At 45.1% G+C, this 23437-nt stretch overlaps 2 protein-coding genes and 1 long non-coding RNA gene across 11 annotated transcripts in view; 1 reads left to right on the top strand and 2 right to left on the bottom strand.

Moving 5' to 3' along the window:
• LOC310747752 (signal transducer and activator of transcription 5B) overlaps positions 1-15321 on the bottom strand; it is a 99894-nt gene extending 84573 nt beyond the window's left edge. The window contains exon 1 of the mRNA XM_083582786.1: positions 14857-15321. The gene's annotated coding sequence lies outside the window, so the exon portion shown is untranslated. The remainder of the gene's footprint in view (positions 1-14856) is intronic.
• A 41-nt stretch (positions 15322-15362) lies between these two features.
• LOC310748259 lies at positions 15363-22727 on the top strand. The gene is made up of 2 exons (XR_014541257.1): positions 15363-16247; positions 18615-22727. It is a non-coding gene; the product is annotated as an uncharacterized lncRNA (long non-coding RNA).
• The window catches only part of STAT3 (signal transducer and activator of transcription 3), a gene marked incomplete at its 3' end in the record, with an annotated part of 41758 nt that continues 39503 nt past the window's right edge, over positions 21183-23437 (bottom strand). For all 9 annotated transcript variants that reach the window (XM_083582828.1, XM_083582833.1, XM_083582830.1 and 6 more), the window contains one exon: positions 21183-23370. In XM_083582828.1, the coding sequence (XP_083438954.1) occupies positions 23312-23370 (59 nt within the window). The remainder of the gene's footprint in view (positions 23371-23437) is intronic.

The raw sequence follows: 23437 nt of genomic DNA, 5'->3' as shown, positions 1-23437 counted from the left end.
TAATAATAATAATAATAATAATAATAATAATAATAATAATTCCCCCACCTGGCCAGCCTAGATACGCCTCTGGCTGCTAGATGCACCAAGGCAGTTCAGAAAAGGTTAATCTGCAAATAATAAACCGATGAACATGTGATGTGAGTGTCCGGCTGGGCCTTTGACCCTTCAACCTGCTAATGAGCCAGAAAATCACTTGTGCGACTTCCTCATCCTTTGCTAAGTGCAGTACTCTGTGGGGGCAGGGTGGGGGGAGAAATGGGAAGCTCCTGTTACCAAACCTCCAGTACATTCTGTTCCTGCGTAGTCACTGGATGGGATTGTCTCAGGGACTCGCCCCCCTCCTTATTAGACCGGGAACCTTTGGTCCCCTTTGGCCTGGTTCCTGGAGCACAATCTGCTGCCCTAACACATATTCCTCCAGCTGCATGCATGCGTTTTTGTTTTTTTAAAATATAGCAGCAGCGCAATACTTCCTGCATTTTGAGGACTACCATAGTTGCTGGCATAGCTCAAAGCTACATCTGCATCCAGGCAGCAGGTTCTTGCATGGCCAACATAGCACTGAAGTGGATGAATGAGGTACATAAAGGAAAAGATCGCTAAAGAGCAGTCCTTCTTCTCAACACAGTCACTCTCCTGTTGTATTGAATCAATCTAATCCTGCTAGGCTGCAGTTTACAGTGTTGGCAATGTGCCGGTACTGTTTGAACTGTTATTATTAGTGTCACTCAGTGCTTTTTTTCTAAAGAGATGTTTAGGGGTACTCTCATTTTGATCAAAGAAAATAATCATTTTATAGTTCAAAGCGGGGAAAATAAATACAGTAAATGGACAAAAGTTCAAAGATTCACAAAATATTTACAGGTATGCATACCCCTGCGTCCCCCCAGAAAAAAGCACTGGTGTTACTTATTCATCACCTTCCACAGATACTGCTCATGATGATGTACACAATGGCTGTGTACACATTATACCTTAAAAGCACATCTTCCGCCCTGAAAGAATTCTGGGCACTGTGGTTTGCTAAAGTGCTGCTGGGAATTTTTCCTCTGTGATGGGGTAAATTATAGTGCTCATAATTCTTTGAGGGAAAGTGTGTGTGTGTGTGTGTGTTTGTCTTAATGTGCTTAAAAACATAGTGTGCACACTGTGTGACAAGACAGCTAAGAATAAGTCACTGAAAACAACACAGAAAATAACAACAAATGAACTGGGAAAACAATTAAAATGAGACACCTATAGTAGGGACCTAGTCACCCAGCTGGGAGAGCTTGTGTGAAGCATGTCTATGTTAGTTTCCAGAAAGTGTGCAGGTAGTGGACACCTGTCATATCTTGACGGGATTGCTGTTCCACAGAACCGAGGAAGCCACACGAATCAGGGCTCAGCTACACTTCCGTTTGTCCCATGATTTCTTCCATTTTGTCCTGTGATTTCTAAGCATGGATCTGAGAGATTCTTCTTTTGTCCTTTCCCCTGGGAAAACCTGTTGTTTACTGCTGAATTGGAACATCAATCTGCGGAAAACCCAATTGACATTTATTCTGATTCAGCAGCACACAGCGGGTTTTCCCCAGGGAAAGTGGAGGAATGAAAGCAAAACCTCTCAAGCCCATGTCTAGAAATGGCAGAACAGATAGGTGAGCAGAAATGGCAGAACAAACGGATGAACCCTAAAAGCCTTGCTTCAAGTTACCTTGGAGTAGACCTCTGAGGTCTTTGGAACTTGCAGGAGAAATTCTCCCACAGAACACAGTTTGTATATGAGGGATTTAAGGTGGTCTCTCAAGTAACCTGGTCCTGAGCTGCACAGAGCCTTATAGGTTGGTACCAACAGCTACATATCTTGTATGGCAATATATATATATATATATGCATACATTTTAGGACCCCTGAATATGAAAAATGCATTTCCTGGGATGTAAGGAGCTGTGACCGTTTTGCAAAATACCCTGCATTGCAACTTGTTTGTGTGGCTCTGTACAGCGACTGGCAAAATACCAGTAACCAACTGCATTTTAATTGTAGTAGAAAAACATACCCTCCAACATTTCTCCAGTGAAAATAGGGACATCCCATTCCATAATTATAATTTTACTATTTATACCTTACACATTTTACTGGGTTGCCCCAGCCATTCTGGGCAGCTTCCAATATATCTAAAAAACACAATAAAACATTAAACATTAAATAAAATTACCTATACAGGATTGCCTTCAGACGACCCAGGAGTCGGATAACTCCATAGCTCCCAACATTTCTCCAATGAAAATAGGGACATCCTAAGGAAAAGTGGGACATTCCAGGATCAAATCAGAAACCGGGATGGCTTCTCTAAATCAGGGACGTCCCTGAAAAATAGGGACACTTGGAGGGTCTAGAAGAAAGAAAAGCTTATTTGATGGGATATGTCATACCAGAACCTTTGAAAGTAGCCTTCCATATGTGTGGCTCAGGCAGATCTTTGCCACAACTCCTCCCTAACGTTCTGGTGGCAAAACCCGCAACCTCCCGCCCCCTGCTCTGTTTTTAATACTACCCTTTCACATAAACGCGGGCCTAAAACGCAGCCATGGCAAGGCAAACACTCCCGAAAGGCTCGTTAAATGCAGAAGACCAGCTATACGATCACAGGGTGCTGATGATCTCTAATTGATTTCCAAGAAAGCTGTCCCCTTCTCATTCAGCATCGGAAGCACTAAAGTGGACAGTTTTCATGGTAACCCTTCTCCCTCTAAACGGTACCAGCAATTACCTTCTAAAGCACAACCACCTCTTTAGTCAAGAGATGAGACAGTGGGGGCGGGGGGGAGGGGAGAGAGAAAGAGAATGAGGCTCCTTGAATGCTCCCACTTCTTCCTGCTGCCAAACACGTTTTTTGTGAATGCACTAAGCCGTTTACTCCCCAGCTGTGCCGCAGACTGCCTGAGGATCCAAGCCTGAGTGATATGCTTTCTCTTCTAGCACCCTGCTGCCCTTATTATTGCATAGAGCCTCCTGGGTGGAATCTGGAACGGGGGTCATGCCACGGACACTGCTGTTGCCACTGCCTCTTGCTGCTTCCATCAACTGCATTTCAGTTCCGAGACTCCAGCTGCTGCACAATTCTTGTTTGGAGCCGGATGGCCCAGCTGTGGCTGTTTGCTTTTTAGGAAAACTAAGGAAAGGCTTTAGAAATAGTACAGATAACATTGCTGACCTGTTGGCAATCTTTCTGCCGATTATATACTTTAAAAAAAACACACTGAAAATGTTAAATTTAGGTGGAATCCAGACACATATTAAAAAACGTGAAAATGCTTTTTAAAGAAAACATTTGAAAATATATATTGAATTTGCCATAGCTCACCATCGCCGTCTAGTGTCACATTTGTATAATGCACTTTACAACACACGTAAAGCTTTTTATTTGCAGCTGTATAGCTGAATCCTTAGCAACGTTACAAAGGTGAGAAACAAACTGTCAGCCAAATAAAACTGGAGATAAGTCACTGGATCTCTGGACTCTGCTTTTTAAATGAGATGCAATCGTAGGAGAAGGAGTTTCTTTAATTCTTGTTAGCAGTGGCGGGGGGGCTTTCCCCTGCACTGTTTTCCCAATCAAAATAATCCAATATTTCTTTATTTTTCCCTCCATGGGACAGAGATGCTTGGGGGTACAATTTTGATTAGATAAAAAAATGCTCTTTGCACATTTATTTTATTTAGTTTCATTTTTGTATTTCCCACGCCCCCACCCTTTCCTCCTGCAGAAGCCAAGGGTGGCTAACAACAACCAGCGAATACGAACATAATAAAATAGTTAAAGCATCAGCAAAACCTATGATTTGAATCAAGGATTAAAATATGACACCACAAACAATTAAAGTAGTTATGTTCCCAAAGCCTGACTAAACAAATGCATTCTTATTTTGCACCTGAATGTGGGAGGCACAACCAAATTTTACTCAATTACATTTTGGTTTGTATACAAAATAAAACTGAGAGCTTCGGTCATTGATCTCTCCCACACCATATTGTTTTGGACTTGGGAAAAACAGAGTATTGGAGAACATGAATTTTCTCAGACATGTCACACCCATGTCCTTATTTCACCACCACCATGTTATAGGGCCTGTTTTGCTGCATTGTTGGAATGCCCCAGATTGCAAAGACAACAACGGTGTCCGTTCCATTCTTTTTACTTTCTGGCTTCCCATCATGACAAGAGAATCTGTGGCCAGCTGCCAATCATCAAGTCTAAACCAGCAGAATCAGTTTGGCCATATTAAGGGGGTAAAAAGATGTACCCTAGCAGTACTGAGTTGCATGGTATGGCTTTGGGGCAAGTTGCAGGCCCCTCAGTCTTATTCCTCACAATCTGTAAAATGGGAGTAAGGTATGGGTGAGGCCGTGGGCTGCATGTGCAGTAACAGTAAGAGTGATACTTTAGCTTTTCTACTTTACATTACAGTGGAACCTCAGTTTTCGAGCATCTCGGAAGCCAAACATTTCCAAACACAAACGCCGTGCCTCATAAGTCAAATGGCTTCCGTTGCATGTTTTTCAGTTTTCTCTATGGAAATTGCTGACAGCCCTTTGCACCTTGGTTGCTAAACGTTTTAGAAGTGTAACGGTCTTCTGGAACAGATTACGTTCAACAACCAAGGTTCCACTGTATTTATAAATAACTTTTTCTTAAGTGTTCACTTCAGCTGAAGAAAAGGCAGGGTGGGGAATCAGACTTCGGAAAAAGGCAAGCAGCTTATGATACCCAACACCAGGCCCCTGTGGTCCTCTGTGCACTTTTCTAGCAATCAAGTCCAGCAGCTCAGTGGGTTCAGGCAGTCTGTAACAGTTGCACCTGCACCAGGTAAAAAAAGTTGACCAGAAAGAAGAGCCAGCAGAAGCCATTAGTTGCACTGGGCAGTGGAACTAGGAGGATCCAGTAGTTATACTAGACTCAGAAGGACTCACTGCCACCTCAGCCCATATTATGATGCTGGAGATGGTGAAGAGCAGCAGCGATCAGGCTGGGAGGACCCTTGGCTTGCAAGCTTCCCTGTTGGTTCAGGGATTGGGAGCAAGAGAGGGATGGGCCTCCTTTAATTCCCACTTGCAGGACCAGGCATCAGACTTCCCACACCCCAACCCAAATAACAAGAGACCAAAGAAACTGGTTTTGGGTCAAAACAGGCCACAACTTTATTGAATACAGATGAAAGAGGTTTGGCTTGGGCATGGGGCAATCTAAATACTTCCGGCGTGGTCAATCCAGGCGGGGGTTCCTAAGACTTACATTCAATAGGGTGACCCCCGCAGGGACTGCCGTTTGGGGGAGTGCCTTCGGCCCTGGCCCCACCTGGGCACACGGACATGGCCACTCCCCCCAGATCCGTTTCACGGGATACCCCAGCATTTGGAGGGGCAGGCGAAGACTACAACCTCCCCTCCATCTAAAACAAAGGATTGCCCCAATGCCCAACCAGTTGTGACGATTGCTATGAAATAGGCAAAAGCACCAGGTCAGTGCCAATTAGCCAGGTGGGCAAATTCCTACTGGGCCCCTTAAAGGACGGCAACCTCTGTAGCCACAACAACGTCATTGACTATCAGCTTAAACCAAGGGTAGGTGGGTGGGGAAACCCAGCACAGAAACAAACAGGCTGAGCCCCAGGTGCTGGCTGCTTAAATGAGCAAGGGGGTGGATCCGAGGGAAGCCCACCGTTGGTTCCATCGGCTGTGCCCCCAGCACAGTCCAAGCCATGGCCTGCAGCCCCATTTGCCAAAGCTGGGAGCAGGCCAGAGCCAGTTTGAATTCCCTCATCAGGGCCCCAGTGAAGCCTCCTCCGTCCTGCAATGCCATCGCACGAAAAGGGTGAGCGGGTTTGTGCATGCACTGTTCTCCAACTAAGGTAAAGGTAAAGAACCCCTGGACGGTTAAGTCCAGTCAAAGGCGACTATGGGGTTGTGGCGCTCATCTCGCTTTCAGGCCGAGGGAGCCGGAGTTTGTCCACAGACAGTTTTCCAGGTCGTGTGGCCAGCATGACTAAACCTCCACTGGCGCCCAGAGGACCGTGACGAGTGCCAGAGTGCACAGAAACGCTGTTTACCTTCCTGCTGCATGCTTTCGAACTGCACTGGCGTGCTTTCAAACTGCTAGGTTGGCAGGAACTGGGACAGAACAACGGGAGCTTACCCCCGTCGCAGGGATTCAAACCACCGACCTTCCAATCAGCAAGCTCAAGAAGCTCAATGGTTTAGACCACAGCACCACCCACGTCCTCCCCCATACACGTGCTCCTCTCTAAATCTGGAGATACTGTAGCCTTATGAGGCTTTGCCCTCGGGTGGGAAAAATATTGCGCCTGGGAAAGGGAAGTGGGAGTCAACAGACACTCAGGGAATAGTTCGGAGAAAAGGCTTTTATTTCTACCATCCATGAACTGGTAGAAGGAGGAAGTGTGATAAGTCACAAAAAGCATGCACGAGTTCACAATCATGTGCACAAGCATATATACCCCTTTCCAGTTCCCTCCTCCTTTCTCCTCCTTCCAGAGTCCTGCCCCATGAGTTCCTCTGAGCATGAACAGAAAGCTGTCTTGGGACTATTGGACTCTTGGCGCCCTTCCCAGGAAAGGGGTTTCAGAGTGTTCAGATATGTTTCAATCTCTTGTTCTGGCATGGTTCCCAGACAGAAAGCAAGTTGCAATGTGGTTCTTTAGCAAGGCCAGAAGGCATCAGAAAGGCCTGAGAAACAATGGACTGTTCTCTACCTTTTGTTACAGCAGAGCGGAATGTTTCTGATGCTTAGCTGCTGAGAAAATGATTTTGAAAAGCTTTGAGAAGCTTTGAGCCTGCTTTGGTGGGGGGTGACTTCGGGCCTAGCTGAGGTCACCTGTCCTCACCTTCCTTCAATACTCCTTCAGCTACAAACAGGAGAGCTACATATCAATTGCATATGAACTGAACTGAAATCTCAGTTGCATAGGATTCACAATCTACATTAGGCTGAGGTACTGACGGGATGGGCTCTGCCTTAGCTAAACTTTCCTGCAGGCTACTTTGGAGGAAGTGAGACCATTTTGCACCTCTTCCCCCAGTTAATCCATTGCAGGGAAAGCAGGTGCTAACAAAGGGAATTGATGGTTTTCTGGCTGTAGGCAAATGGTGACTAACTGAACAGCTGCCTCCCCGCTTCACCTAGTGAAGGTCCTAATTCTGGCTATACAGAAAGCACAGCCTGCCTGAGGCTCAGTGTACTTGTCACCCGCTGGCTGATGTGACCAGTTGCCAGGGTAACCTTTGCCAATCCCTCTCCCTCCCAGACACAGTCATTCAGGAGCCTCACTAGCAAAGAGAACATGGCAAAGAATATTTGTGAGATTAGTTGGTGCAAAGGAAAAATAGGTATATACCGAAAGAAAGAAAAATTTCTGGATGCCAAGATTCAAGCTTGGGACCAGTACTCTTTGGTGAAAAAACCTCAGTAGATATTTAAAATAACAAAATATGCAGCAAGTAAAGCATGGAAATATAGGCTGCTAGACCTTCAAAATATGCCCTTGTGAGTTCCAAAACATCCCTCTTCCTCCAGCATAGGGGGAAAAACCCATGTGTTTGGCAACTTAAAAATTTGTTTACTTTCAAACTCTTCAAAAGTCAGGTTCATGTGCTTTTCCATAAATCAGTCAGAATGTTGCACAGCTAATATAACTTGGCTTTGCCAGAAAGTGATAATTGTTCCTAGATTGTTGGCATTGGAACTCAACAGAGGCTTGCTAAAGCCATGCAGCTGGAGGCAGCAGCTCAGAGCTCCTTATATGCCAGAGTTCGCATGTAGATCGGAAGAACAAAGCCTTGATGACTTAGTTCCTTCCAAGATGAGGTGAAGTGGACATAGCTAAGCCTGGCAGGACAGCTGACTCTATGGTATTAACCCCTTCATGCTTTAAATAGACTAAAAATGTTGGTTATATGAGGCTAGTTATCCCATAAGATTGTCAGTGGGGAGTTTATAGCCTGGCACAAAGACCCTGGGTCCAGTGTTTGGATTTCAATGTGACCTGAGTGGTCCATGTAGCCAATATTTTAGAAGATCACAGCAGGGCAGGATCTGGCTAAAATGGGTTAGGTTGGGTTGAGGAGTCACTTGAGAGTTCTGTATGTCTCCCTGCCCCCACTGCCATAAAACTGTATACACCACTTAATTGTGAAAAAAACTCAAAGCAACATACAAAATGAATATAATGAAATTACCAGTAAAAAAAGAGAGAGTTAAAAACTATGTTCTAAAACCTTCAAAAATAATTAAAAACCACTGGAAAGTTAAAAACCAGATTAAAACACATATCCAAATTCTAGAAGGCCATCTATGCCTAAACAAGAATGTTTTTAGCTGGCCCCGAAAAGCCTGAGTTCAGGTGCCTTCCTGATGTCAATTGGCAGGGAATTCCAAAGTGTGTGCTCCCCTCCAACCCACCTACCCCCCAAATAATTTGCGCAAAGCCTTGGTGAAAGCACACACAGATACAGTTGTACCTTGGATCCCGAACACCTTGGTACTCAGACGTTTTGGCTCCCGAACGCTGCAAAGCCAGAAGTGACTGTTCCAATTTGCGAATGTTCTTTGGAACCCAAACGTCCGACAGGGCTTCTGCAGCTTCCGATTGGCTGCAGGAACTTCCTGCAAACCAATCAGAAACCGTGCTTTGGTTTCCAAACGTTTTGGAAGTCGAACGGACTTCCAGAACAGATTCCGTTCGACTTCCAAGGTACAACCGTATAGTGTGTATACCTACAGTGTGAATATGAATCCCTGGCTAGCTCATGTGATGAACTTTTTCAATTTACTAGCATTCTTCCAAGAAATGTGGGAAAGGTGAGGAGCATCTTTCCCTCACCCCACCCCACTTTTTTGCTTTCTGTACCAAGGGTGATAGGCAGCCAACTCACAGACTGCCAAGTTTTTTCTGTTTGATTGTTGCCTTGTGGCCTTGTACTTAGTTCAGATTATTTTGCTTCCATTTCCCTGCCTGAACAACACCAGGGGCCACTGGCGAAAGCTGTAGTGAAGGAAAGAAGATCCAAGTATGAAATGGATTTTACTAAATGATACAGATTTCTCTGCTTATTTCTTCACCCACATGCCTTTCCTCAACGAAATCTTGTTTTGAAAAGTATGGAATAATATAAGAAACTATCTCTGTCATAACCCCTTGATCTCCAGATTAATAAATCACTTCACAGACAAGCAACTACATTCAGTGGTAAATTAATTAATTTGGCCTCAACTAAAGAGAATGCATTTACATTTAGCCAACTGGCTAAAACATGGCTATATACCGTATTTTTCCGTGTATAAGATGCCCCCATATATAAGACACCCTCTAATGAAGGAAGGTGAGGACAGGTGACCTCACCTAGGCCCGAAGTCACCACCCACCAAAGCAGGCTCAAAGCTTCTCAGAGCTTTTCAAAACCATTTTTCTCAGCAGCTAAAAGGCATTAGCTAAGCATCAGAAACATTCCGCTTGCTGTAACTAAAAAGGTTGCAACAAAGGTAGGGAACACAGTCCATTGTTTCTCAGGCCTTTCTGATGCCTTCTGGCCTTGCTAAAGAACCACACTGCAACTTACTTTCTGTCCGGGAACCATGCCAGAACAAGAGATTGAAACATATCTGAACACTCTGAAACCCCTTTCCTGGGAAGGGTGCCAAGAGTCCCAATAGTCCCAAGACAGCTTTCTGTTCATGCTCAGAGGAACTCAGGGGCAGGACTTCTGAGGGAGGAGAAAGGAGGAGGGAACTGGAAAGGGGTATATATGCTTGTGCACATGATTGTGAACTCGTGCATGCTTTTTGTGACTTAGCACACTTGCTCCTTCTACCAGTTCATGGATGGTAGAAATAAAAGCCTTCTCTCCGAAACTATTCCTTGAGTGTCTGTTGACTCCCACTTCCCTTTCCCAGGTGCAATATTTTTCCCACCCGAGGGCAAAGCCTCATAAGGCTACACTATTTGGGGGAACTCCAAATTAAGAAAACACCCCTCAGCACTACCTGTGTATAAGACGAGCCCCAATTTTAAACCTTATTTTTTGGTTTAAAAACCTAGTCTTATACACGGAAAAATACGGTAGCTTCACTAGACCAAGCTACCATTTTATTAAATCAAATAAGACCTCCACTCTTCCAATATCTTCGATTTTGGCATAGAACAAATGAAAGGACTGCAAAAAACCACGTTTGAAAACATAATAGTTAGTGATAATTCAAGGTGACAGGGGTGGGGGTGGTAAGTGAAGAATATGCCTCTTCCTTTCCAATATAAAGACTGATCAACTGACAACCCTATATAAAACAAAATGCAGGGGGATTTGAGAAACAGTAACATGACTATAGTACAAACGGAATGGACTTAGATTTTTGAAGATAAATACCGAAAATAGAAATAAGCACAAATCTAAAAGAGATTTTTTTCAAGTCTGTTTATCAGTGGTCCTTACATCTTATCAATTAAACAAGATATACCAGTTTGTTTTGTTTTGTTGGAGGCGTAAGAGATGAAGAGCGGATTATCTACACATTTTTGTGGAAGTGTAAAAATGAAAATCAGACATTGGTCTTAAACACACTACAGGAAATGACAGGATACAATAACTTAAGGAAGTCCTAAAACTGCTCTTGTAAATTAAAAACCGGTATACAATTTATTCCCAATTTATTCCCCAAACTCATCTTTAAAAGAAAGGTTACAGAAAATATGGGAAATTGCTCTAGTTGACATTGACATATTAGAGGCAAACGTCAAATAATCAACGAGAGGGATTTATAGAACGATGAGCTTTCTTTATTTACCATATAATTATTTCCCACCCATATGACTCAGTTCTTCTCTGATATTGACATATTCTTTAATATACTCTTCTTCCACTGTACTTTGATATATATTTGATATGTATTTACTATCTTTAACATAAACACAGCTTCTAACGTAATCGCAACTTTAGTTCTTCATTTTTTATCTGCTCAAAGAAAATAAGGAGGGCAAGGTTGAAGGTCGAAAACAATGGTTGTGGTGAAGTCTTTGCAAATAGCTGAACCCACATTAGAAGCTGTTTCTGAGCCTTTTTAAAAAAAAAAAAAAAACTATTTTCAAAAATTGCCTCCTCAGGATAGACTGATGCTGCAGTCTTATATCTGGTTACCTGAAAGAAAGCCCTATTGAACCCAGAAGGGCTTACTTCTGAGCAAAGGCGCCATCTTCTGAAAAACACAGACATCACTCCATGCCCGTCTCCATGTTTGCCCTGACAAATGATGTGCGGCCCCTTCAAAAACAACATTGAGGGGGCCCAAAATGCTTCAGCTCCTAGGAGCTGGCACCTACGCTTCTGATCAGAAAAATTATGGAGGGGAGAGTGTTATTGTGCTCATGCTCAGACTTTCCCACAGGCATCTCTTGCTGGCCATGGTGGGATCCTGCACTAGAAGGGCTTTTGGTCTCATCCAGCAGGGCTGCTCTTATGTTTTATATTAATATATTGAGCAATGGTCAGGAATGCATGAAGAATTGCCCCTTAATTGCCCCTTGAATAACCTCTCTTAATTGCCTCCCGCTTTTGTTCTGTGGGGGTGACTTTAATTACTAATTTATTTGCATTGCTTTTTCTTTCCATTATTTAACAGAAAAATGGCATTTCTTCAGAAAAAACGGGGGGCGGAGAGGAAGAGGAAGAGAAACTCAGCAATTAAAGCCTTTCATCCTCCCACGGTAACAGAAACTGAAATTGGGGAAATTAGCAGGAGCAGTTAAGGAGGCAAGAGGGTATTCACTGCTATTTATCACTCAGCCTTAACCCACAGAAAGCTACAAAATAGGGCAAACAGGATTCTCTTTGTTAAAGGCACAAAAGCCCTGAAAGGTCTCAAGAGTGTTTTGCTTGTCCACACTGGACAGGCTGGTGGTGCAGATATTTCACACCTGCTTTCCATTATTGTTTTGTTTTATGCTAGATTTTGCTTTTTTTAAAAAAAAGAAAATGTAATGTAACGTAACATAATGTAACATCACATCACGTGTCATGTCACGTCATGACAGCACAACACATCACAACACAACATGTCACAATGCCACAGCACACCATGTCATGATGTCATGACCTGTCACATCACGACCCACCATGGTGTGACACCCGCCATGGCGTGACACGCCAAGTTGTGACACAGCACATGATGTCATAACATGACACACCACACAGTCACATCAAAATGTCATGTCCTGACAACGTGACCCGCCATGTCGCAAGTCCCATCATATCATGACACTGCCTGGTCTCCTTGCGTTCCACCCTACCAGCAGTAACACTTCAGGTTACAGACTCCGCTAACCCAGAAATAGTACCTTGGGTTAAGAATTTTGCTTCAGGATGAGAACAGAAATCATGCTCTGGCAGCGCAGTGGCAGCAGGAGGCCCCATTAGCTAAAGTGGTACCTCAGGTTAAGAACAGTTTCAGGTTAAGAACGGACCTCCAGAACGAATTAAGTTCTTAACCCAAGGTACCACTGTAATGTCAGTGTACTGGAAGAAGCAAAGATCACTAGTGTCGAAGCAATGATTCTTCAACATCAACTTTGTTGGATTGGTCATGTTGTGCGGATGCCTGATTATTGTCTTCCAAAGCAACTACTCTATTCCCAACTCAAGAATGGAAAGCGAAATACCAGTGGATAACAAAAGAGGTTTAAAGACTCTCTCAAGGCAAATCTAAAAAAATGTAACATAAGCACTGATAACTGGGGAACACTGGCCTGCAAGCGCTCCAATTGGAGAACAGCCTTTACCAAAGGTGTCATGGACTTTGAAGAAGCATGAGCTTAGGGCGAAAAGGAGAAACGAGCTAAGAGGAAGGCATGTTTGGCAAACCCTCACTGTGATCAACTCCTACCCAGAAACCTGTGTCCCTATTGTGGAAGGATGTGTGGATCTAAAATTGGCCCATCACAGTCACTTATGGACTCACTGTTGAGACCGTGTTCATGGAAGACAATGTTACTTGGCTACGAGTGATTGCCAAAGAAGAGAACCGCAAACATTAATGGGAAGGACTTAGGTCAGCATGTAACAGCTGAAGTTTCAGTCAAAGAGAGATGTAGACAAGCTGTGGAATCTACAACAAGCTGCTGTATATTTCATAGAATCATAGAATTGCAAAGTTGGAAGGGACCACGAGGGTCATCTTATCCAACCCCCTGCAATGCAGGAATAGTTTCATGGACACATGTACCATGTACCCATCACAGGTGGTTATAAGGCAACTTCCTATGTTCCTAGCAGTCTACGCTGACTGTGAGTAGTCTTTCCCAGCCCTTCCTGGAGATGCCAGGGATTGAATTGGGACTTTTGGCATAGAAAAGCACTATGTCACTGAACCACAGCCCTTCCCTAGCTAGTGTGCTATCATTTGTGCCTGAAAGCAAGACTCCAGCCCATCTCTTGGAAGGCTGAGGTCCATGGCAACCAGGAACTCATGAGATGGGGGGAGGAGGGTCCCAAGAAAATGGAAATAGAACAGCTCACCCTTTCCCCTGGCCTTTGTCTCTTTCACTGTCTGAAATCTAAACCATCCATGTATATCTGGGCAAACAGCAGGGCTGAAATTGCATAATGCCCTAGGAAATTGCATAATACAATTCAAGTGTCCAACGAAATGGGCTTGGTGAGTTTCCAAGCCGTTTAGGTCTAGTCCTGAGAAATCCATCCTCTTTCCTCAGCTGGGTCATGGAAAAGATCCAAGAGCGTGGGTGACTGGTTAACACAGCCAAGGTGGGGCTGTTTGGGAAAAGCTGGTTTCGGAAAGTGGTTTCTTTTTTGTTTATTTGTTTGTTTTTGGCAGAGTCCCAGACCTATTTAGCATTTACCGCCTGGATTTAGTTGAGAAGAATTGTAACCAGAAGCATCTTACATACTCCGTGAGATGCAAAGTGGAGTCACCAGATGGATTTTGCATGTGGGAATAACAAGAAAGGAGAAGAAGAAAAGAAGCAAAAGCAAAGACTGGCTTGTTTTGTTTTTAAAGCTGTTGCTAAGCTGTGGTGCTCTATTTGTTGGCTAAACTGGGTTGCCACCTTTCTCCATATAGGAATGATACAGCATTATCCCGCATGAATTTGTCTCATCCTCTTTTAAAGCCATTCAAGTTGGTGGTCATCACTGCCTCCAGTGGCAGCATGTTCCACAGTTTAACCAGTGTCGGATTACCAAATAGGCAGAGTAGGCACTGGACTATGGGCCCTCACACCTTTTAGGGGCTCCATGAGAACAGATCAAAATCATATTGATTTGATCTTGATAGAAAATTACAAAAATGTATTAGGAAATAATTTACAAGGCGAGGCCCCTGAAATTTCAACTGCTTAGGGGGATCCACAGGGGTTTAACCCAACCCTGAGTTTAACCATGTGCTGCATGAAAAGTTACTTTATCTGTTCTGAATCTCCCAACATTCAGCTTCCCTGGATGTCCACAAGTTCTAGCGTTACGAGAGAGGAAGACCAGGTTTTCTCTGCCTGCCTTATCCATGCCATTTTGTGCTTACCAGTTTGGATATACTCCGGCAGCTTTACTTGGAAACAGGGCCACTGTCTCTGGGACAGAAGTGGTTGTCCAGATCAGCTAGAACAATCTGATCTGGTCTCTAATCAAAAGACCATTTACCTATCAGCCGAACAGAACAAAAACATGAACAAAGAGAAAAACAAAAGACACAAAAGAAGACAGAGACGTGCCTGGCATTTGTGTGTGTTAATTTACACATATAGATGCCAACTTTGAAATCATTAGTATAATAAAAATAGAAATACATCTTACCATAGTGGGGAAGACTGTAAGCTGGTGACCTACTCTACTCGCCAGAGGCTAACGAATGATGGTCAACTTCAAAGCTCCTGCTTGCTCTTCCTTCCCTTCTTAGCGTTCTTTACCATTAAGCTGGACGTGAACCAGGGCAGCGCTTTCATAGGGGCCTCCGTTACATAGAGGACTGCCCTCTGTGAACTAGGCCACCTTGCCCACTGTAGCAGGAAGGCAAAGGCAGCAGTGAAACAAGGCAGCTTCTTCCTCAGGCGGCCTCAGGTGAGGGCATTGTAGCAGGATCCAGACAGTTGGGACCTGTGGGATGCAGTGGACTGGGGCATTCTTCCTGCGCAAGCCCCATTGAAAGAAATTAAGCCCACATTCATACCTTACATGTAAAGCATTCCCATGCAACTTTGGCTTCTGCCAAAGCATCCCAAGAGCTGCAGTTTGTTAAAGCTACTGAGAGTTGTTAGGAAAGGCCTATTCCCCTCACAGAACTGCTGTTCCCAGAGTTCCCTGTAAAGAGGCAGTGCTTGTTACACCCCACCCTCTGATAAGTGTAGTCCTGGCAGGGGAATAGCAGGTCTCCCTCCTAATAACTCTCAGTACCCTTAAACTACAGTTCCCAGAATTCTGTGTGGGAAGCTTTCACTGTTTAAAGCAGTACCACAGTGCCTTCAAACTATGGTGTGAATGTGGCCTAAGGGCACTAAGGAGCTTTCGCATAGCTACTATTCATTCCAGTGTGGTTGGTGGGTGGGAATGCCCTAGTGGATTGGGCCCTGCGTCAGTTAGTTGAGGAAAGCTGTCGTCTGTGCATTTTCTACCTCAGGCACCGACCATAATGCCTGGGAGCAGCTCAGAGCGGGAAACCTGGGTGTGGGAAGGACCACAGTGAGCCCCAGGGTGTTCTCTTCCGAGAACTGTTTTCCAAAATGGCTCCCTCAGATAGCCAGAGATGGCCATGGCCTAAAACTTTCACTGCAACTCAAGCCTTGGGTAATCATTCTGAACAATGTGGACAGCTGGGCTGCTATCCATCTCTGCATGCTATTTTGGTGATATGGGAAATGCAACAACTGGTGAATTGTGTGGAGTGAAGTGGGCTCTTCTCCTCTGGCTCCTATGAGATGGGCCCTCAAGGAGAGGATGGCTTCTTGTCAGACATTACCACCATACCCCAGGAACTAAATGGCCTGTGCCCCAGCAAATTGTGCACTACTGAGGGAGTAGTACCCTCATTCATTCATTCAATCAGTCAAAATTCCCAGATTAAGAAAAATAATAATATCATGGCAGCGAACAGCAATAAAATTACATCCATAAAACAAGTACAAAATGCACCAGAAAAATCAGATTTAATACTTCAATATAGCTAGATCACCCCTCGGGGGGAAGCATGGGTGAGCAGGGTTGCCAGAGCACTATGCCAATCATTTGCGGGTTCTTTTTTCAGTCAGCTGAGTCACCCAGAAAGTCTTCCAAAATCTTCTGTCTCAGTTCATCTCATCTGTTGGTGAATTCCCACATGGGAATAAACTCTTCACCCATTCCAGTTCTGTTTAAAAGCTCCCTTGACCAACTACATGTTTTCTGCGGCCCCCTTGTGGGGCTCAGGAGCCCAGTTGTGTCACCCCTTGCTTGCAGAGCTGGCAGCCTCTCGTTCTTTTTTGAACATCTTCCATTGCGAAGTGTTCCCTCAGCCTCCTCTCCCCTCCTTTGGGCACCTACTATTGCCACCCCTGGTCTCTGAGCTGCTCTCCCTGCCCCAAAGAGAGGTGCCTTCTCACACTGTCCCACAGCGGCCTGGGACTTGTCTGCCCATTCCCAACAGCAAGGGCTGGTGGACTGGCTTGCTGGGCTCCCTCACCCACTTGCTTGCTTAGTCCGAGGCTGCCTCCACTCCTGGCAACCAGCACCCCCTGACCAGCTCCAGAGGCACCATTCGCCTGGGGAGCTTGTAGCCAGGGCTGCTGCAACAAAGAGCCATACAAGCCCTTGGGAGGCAGAGACACAAGAAGGCATCAGAGGGAGGGAAGAAAAGAGGGACAGAGGCCAGTGTTGCCCATGACACCCTGACCATCCTTCAAGGCATCCCAGGGTGTCATGGCACACTGATTGAAAGCCACTGGCTTAAATTATTTATTGAATAATTACTACGACTTATACAACTACTGGTCTAAGGAAAATAAAGTAAAACTATGTAACAGATAATTATTTCTCCTCTTTGCTCTTTAGCCATCTGGGCAAAGTAACAGCCACATCACTTCTCTCCCCTTTGGAGTCTGTCTAATTAATAAGTATGTTGCTAAGGAAACCCTGTTGCTGGGAGAAGACCTGTCGCAGGGAGAAAACTTGTTGCTAGGGGCAAAACTATGCAAGGATCATTTCAAGTCTGCAGTACACTAACAAGGGTAAGTTCTAAGCAGGTGTCAAAATTCCAGTAGGTGCCTTCCTGATATTTACTGGAAGTGCATTCCAAAGGGCAGGTGCCACCACACTAAAGGCCCTGGTCTGAGTGGATACAAGATGAACCTCAGTAGCATAAGACAATACTCAGAAAATGTCACTCCTGAGGATCAAAGTGACCAGGCAGCAGTATGCAAGGCAATGGGATCCCGGAGGCCCTGAGTGGATCATGCCATTACATGCCCATAGGAATACCTTAAACCTGGCCTAGTGGTACATCAGCAGTCAATGCAGCTCTTTCAGCACAGGCAGGGCACCTCCTTCAGCAATTTTGCTGCAGCATTCTGCACCAGCTGCACCTTAGACATCTGCGCTACTTATCAGTGTGTGTGTGTGTGTGTGTGTGTGTGTGTGACACAGAGAGACAGCCGCCTGCAGCCTCCAGCCCTGCAATCAGTTAATCCTTTCATTACTGATGCTGCTCCCTCAGATTCCTTGTTGTCTGTACGGAGATCGTGAACTTTGTAAATAAGAGAACAGAAGGCTGGGGGAAGGGACAGGGATAGACTTTGGTTGTTCCTAGTCTCAGAGGCAGCTGGCCCTACTTTCCCCCTGGAATGCCATTTTTGAAGAGAAAACAACAAAGGGGTCTTGAGGCACCTTGAAGACTAGCAGACTTATTATGCTGTCCTCTTTTATGTGCTACGGACAGTGCACCTCATCAGATGTACGAAGCCTTATCCCAAATTGCAGATACATAAACAGATGTCTGGGTGCACAGGAATATAAAAAGTTAAAATGCAGAAAAGTACAGTCATTGGTGACTACCTACTGAGCAGTGGTAATTCACAAAGCAGTTTTTGATGACACAGGCACCCTGGCATTGGTAACTGGCATATAATGTGTTAAGAGTCCTTGGTCGCATTTCAATCCACCAATGCCAGCGCTGGTTTCACATAGCAAGGACCTTTGCTCCAGGATTGCTGCTTTTAAGGCCACTTCCAGAGTGACCTGGGAAGGTCGAACAGTTCCCCCGCAGACTTTTGGATATTGCCATTTCTGAACTATGCATGTCAGGGCATCTTCCCTCTGTGCAAGAGTAGCTTTCGTGACAAATTACCAGCAACGGGTCCCTCTATCCACCTTCTGCCATCCTCTTTGCATCTAACCCAGGTGCCTGAGGGTTTATCTGGGGAACAGCATGTATGCAGTGATAAGGGCTCCTTGCCTTGCTTTGCATCCTCCTACTATTATTAGGTGTGTGGGTCACATTTGTGGCTAAAGCTCAATTGCAATAGCAGTTGTATTAAACTCATTCAGCACGAGGAAGAAGAACAGCCTAATGCTTAATCTTTCCCCAGGACTGTCTGGACAGAGCTCCCACCCTGCTTCAGGGAAGACGAGACCAGACTGGTTTGCAGAGGGTGATGTCACTGACTGGCTAGACAAAGAGGAATGGTGGGCGGCACCAGCTGGGGAACCCCGAAGGGAAGAAGGCTAAGAGTCAGGGAGTTGGTGGCAGGACAACAATGAGTGGTCAGAGGAAGAAGACTGAGAGGAGCAGGTGTCAGAAGCTGAAAAGGTAACAGGGCTTGGTGAGCAGGGGGAGTCTGTGGCAGAAAGAAGTCCAGAATCAGAGACAGAAGCAGAGGCTGCAGGGCAAAAGGCAGAGATAAGTCAGGCTGCTGAAGGAGCCAGGGTGTCCCGCCTTCTTGCTGCAACAATCTCCCCTCCCCACTGGGCTCCCAAGACCAGAAGCGGTATGAAGAGGGAGGAACAGACACAGATTTGCAGGGCTAGTCTCAGGTTGCCTGGAAGAACCTGGAAGGGGGCGATTTAGGCAGCTGTGGGAAGGCAGGGACCTCCAGCCTCTATAACTGCCTCATAGGGGCAAGACCTACTGAGAAGAGCTACTGTGCCCATTGGGCTGGTGCTCTTGAGCTGATCTTGTTTCTTCTAATGAAGAGTTTACTTTATGTGATTTATTTATGACACCAGCTCTTGACAGACAGGATACACATCTTTCCCAGAAAATCAGGTTTTGGGGGAGTAAGTAAAATGATGGGGAAATGAAACGCTGAAGAATTTTCACAACGGCTTTTCTTTAAAATTAGTAAATCACAGACTGATATGCAAACGTGAAGAACTGAATGTTAAGGTTGAAAAAATGAGGAACCGAAAACAGAAGAGATTTGCCCGTCTTAAAGCTTGACAAAACAGTCTGCCTGGAAGCAACCGCAGAATTATAGCTGCAGTGATTCCAGCTCTCCACACGGGAGCAGCACTTCACCTCTTCCAAAAATAGTGGTTTTTACAAAATTTGTTCCTCTCCAGCTTTGCTAGATCAGAAATGGTGGGCAATGACAGCTTGGGAAATCGGGGTGGGAAAATGGTTTATTATAAGGAGACACTTATAATAAACCAGACTGGGGCTTCACCCCTTATAAGATCACACCTTGGGGGGGGGGCCCAGAACTTCCTTTCTATTTGTTGTATTTTTATATTCTGTTGAAAGCTGCCCAGCGTGGCTGGGGCAACCCAGTCAGATGGGCAGAGTACAAATAACAAATGATGATGATGATGAATCTATCGAGCCTTTTCTACTTTTTGCATCATAGCCACCAAACAACTGTGACACTTCCCCATTACAGGTTCTCTGCTCCCCGCTCCCCCCCCCCCCCGCCCCAGTAGTGGCCACCTGCAAATCTCCAGACAAGCAAACACAAACACCTGCAAACTAGATGCCTTCAGGAAGAATCAATGATACCCTCCTCTGTTTCTTTCTTTGCCCCCAAGAACCCATGTACCTTGCCCCATGCTACAGTGCTGTATTCAGACCTGTGCAGTCTCAAATATCAAAGTTGGTCCATGGTGCTGGAGGGGAGATAAAGATCTGGGCCAAAGAAGGTTCCTCACTACTATTCTGCTGGATCCATCTTTTACCTGCCCCCTCCCCCAAGGAAAAACTGTGTGTGTGTGTGTGTGTGTGTGTATTTAATCACGTCTACCTGGGACAGAATGACCCAGGGGTGGGATTAGGAAAAGAGAAATAACCAGAGGGAGTGGTACCCATAGCACTGTCTCACAATTCCAAATGTGCCAACAGCCCCCCCCCCAAAGTTAGTAACCTCTTTTTGCTTATTTATGGACTAGCACTTGAGACCCTACCTGGCAGGATGCATGAATAGCTTCAGCATGAAAAACTTGAGGCATCCTTTTCAAGTATGATGCAAAGAACACAAGGGTGGGATCCTGGGTGCTTCCAGACAGATGCTATTTTCAGGAGGGATTCAGTCCCATAGCAACAAATACAAGTTGCACAGTTTAGTTGTTTGGGAGGTCTCCTAATCTCCCTCAACTATGATCTCCTTCACAGAACTAAAATCACCAGAGTTCCATGGGAAGAGGACTGGCTGTTATATCAGTTTAAGTTTGTGGTGTGGATGTGCCCCAAATCTTCTGCACACACACACACAAAAAACTTACTAAAAGTGTACCTAAAGCACTTTAAAAAAAATCTCATTTATACTTCTTCCAAAAAAAACCCCACCACCTTTAAAAAGTAAAAAGTTAATGGAGGTAGAAACATAGTTAAAGAAACAAAACTTAACACCTGCACCAAATAGTTCAATCTTGTTTATACAACTACTCTGAAGTAAACCCTGACAATTTCAATGGCACTCACATCCAGGTAACTGCGGAAAGGGTTCCACTCATCACCTCAATACAGTTTTGGCCCCACGGCACAGAAAAAACCCCAGCCCCTCATCTATGCATTTGGACAAAAGATCCGACTCATCTCATCTCCATGTCAAATTGCTTTCAAACAGACTCTCTCTCCTTCACACACACATATACACACAAGCCACTCTGCTTTCTCAGCTCAACAAACACACCAAGTACCCAGTGCTTCATCTCCAGAAGAGAAATGTGGTGTTAAGGACATTTATTTATTTATTTAAGAGAAAGTTTAAAGCCTGTAGATACAGCAATAAAATATACAAAACATACTATTAAGATATTTACGCTCTGGGGAGCAGTTAGCTATAGAGGAAAAAAATAGGAAATTTTTGGTGGTGGTGAAGCTTGGTACTAAGAATTTGGGGTATATAAGCTATTTTGGAATGAGGGCAGCTTTGCACTAGTTGGAACACTTTCTAAGGCTTGGCATTGCTGAAGGAGGCAAGTTCTCTTCTTAACAGCAAGGGCCTGCTTTTGCCTTCAAAGTTTGCTGAACTACAACTCCCATGAGGCCCAGCCAGCATTCCAGGTTGAGGAAGTCTGGTGTATGGAAAGAGATCAGTCTGACAGCTCTGACCATGAACTGCCTCCTGTTTAGCCAATGCTAGTAGTAATACTGGAAAATACTTGTTGCATCATTCTCTCTCGGCGCCGGGAGAGCCCACTGGGCAATTGCAGAGCTGAAAGGGACCTTAAGGGTCACCTAATCCAAACCCCCTGCAAAGCAGGAATCTGTAGCTGTGATTCGTCACTCCTTTGGGTTCCCACCCATCTCCACAAGGCTACGATTCTATGAACTCACACAAGCCCAACAGCTGAGATTTACAACTAGATTATCAGCATCTGAGTTCTAGTTTTCCTATGCCGGACTGTCAATTGTTATCTCAGGCAAGCAACAGCCGACTAGCATCAGGTACAGCTCAGGCTTAAGCCCCAGAAGGTGGAGAGAATGATTGGGCAGGTAGTAATAAAAAATATTACAGCCGAGAGTATTAAAAAAACGGGAAAGTGTAGGAAATGGGCAAGCCAAACAAAGCGCAGTTTGGGGTGGGAGAGGAGAGGAGAGACACTGGTAGGAACATTTTTTTTGCCTCTTTGCTCCTAACGCAACAGCTAAGAGGAGAGTGCAGTGGCTAGAATCAGGAGAACCAGGTGCAAAGCCTGACTTAGCCAGAAAGCTATTGCTGCCACTAATCTACTTCACAGGAGGAATCATTCTCATCCCTAATCTACACCGCAAGGTTGTTGAGAGGATAAAAGGATGAGGGGAAAGGAAGGGGCGGAGGTTTGCATGCTGCCCGGGGCTCCTTCAAGGAAGGGCAGGATAAAAGGGCAATAAATAATAATTTAAAAAAAAAAGATAGATAACCGGAGTGAACAGATCTCCAAGTGTGAATCTAGCAGTTGAGCTCTTGACTCAGCTCGGTTGCCTCATCTGGGTGACCTGGGTCAAAATCCCCACTTCTACCACGGATTGCTCCGTTAATGGTGAGCACATAATTCTAACAACCTTCGTTCCCTATCTGTAAAATTGGAATTAGCCAAAAGCTGGTGGGAAAAAAGTTATTTGAAAAATAGAAATTCCCGGAGCTGGCAACCAAGTGCAAAGTGTGCACAGGTGTCCAATGCCCCTGGCATTTCTCTAGCCCTGGGGAACACAGGTATCTTACCTTGAAGGGCTGCTGTGCTAGGCCTACGTTCACCTTCGCATCATTTGGCAAGTTTTTTTTTTTTTTAAAGCAGAGGTGGGCCAGTGTGGGGGGGGGGGGAATGGAGCTTTAATGTGGGCAATGAAACAGAAAAAAATTGCACTAATATCTAAGAATGATACCCCCACAATTTCTTCTTCCTTCCCCTCCTGCCTACACTTGACAACACGACTTGTCGAATAGACTGGGTAAAAACCTTGGAAGTTGGCGAGAGCTGCACAAGCAGCCTTTTGCGGCATGCAGCAAACATGTACAGGAGGCCAGCTATGTGGACATGAAGAGGCACTTGGTCTAGCAAAGACAAACAGAAACACCCCTTATACAAGTAGCTTTTATACATGAGGGAGAACTATTTTTTTTTTCTTCTGGGGGAGAAAAAGCCCATCTAAAATTAAGCAGGGCTTTCTCTCCAGTCACGCGAGCTCAGGCAAGGAGCTGCTGGCGATGGTGTATTCGAAAGCAGCTCACGACAGACCCACAATCAAACGTCTCCAGCTGAGGCAGAGATTGAGTGCCAATTGGGCTCATCCGACAATGCAAGAAGAAGAAGAAGGTGTTTCTTGTGCCAGGGAAATGCAGAACCAATCAGCTGCCCAGGAGGAGTCCAATCACATGGGAGAGTTGGCGCTCTCAGCGGTCATCTCCATGTCGAAGACTTGCAAGGACTCTGTGGGAGATACGGAAAGAGAGCTGAATGGATGTGATCCAGTTGCCGCAGCAGCAGGGATTCCTAC

Source organism: Podarcis filfolensis (assembly GCF_964270895.1).
Source record: "Podarcis filfolensis genome assembly, chromosome: 13".
NCBI lineage: Eukaryota > Metazoa > Chordata > Lepidosauria > Squamata > Lacertidae > Podarcis > Podarcis filfolensis.
This window is presented reverse-complemented; position numbering and strand designations above follow the sequence as displayed.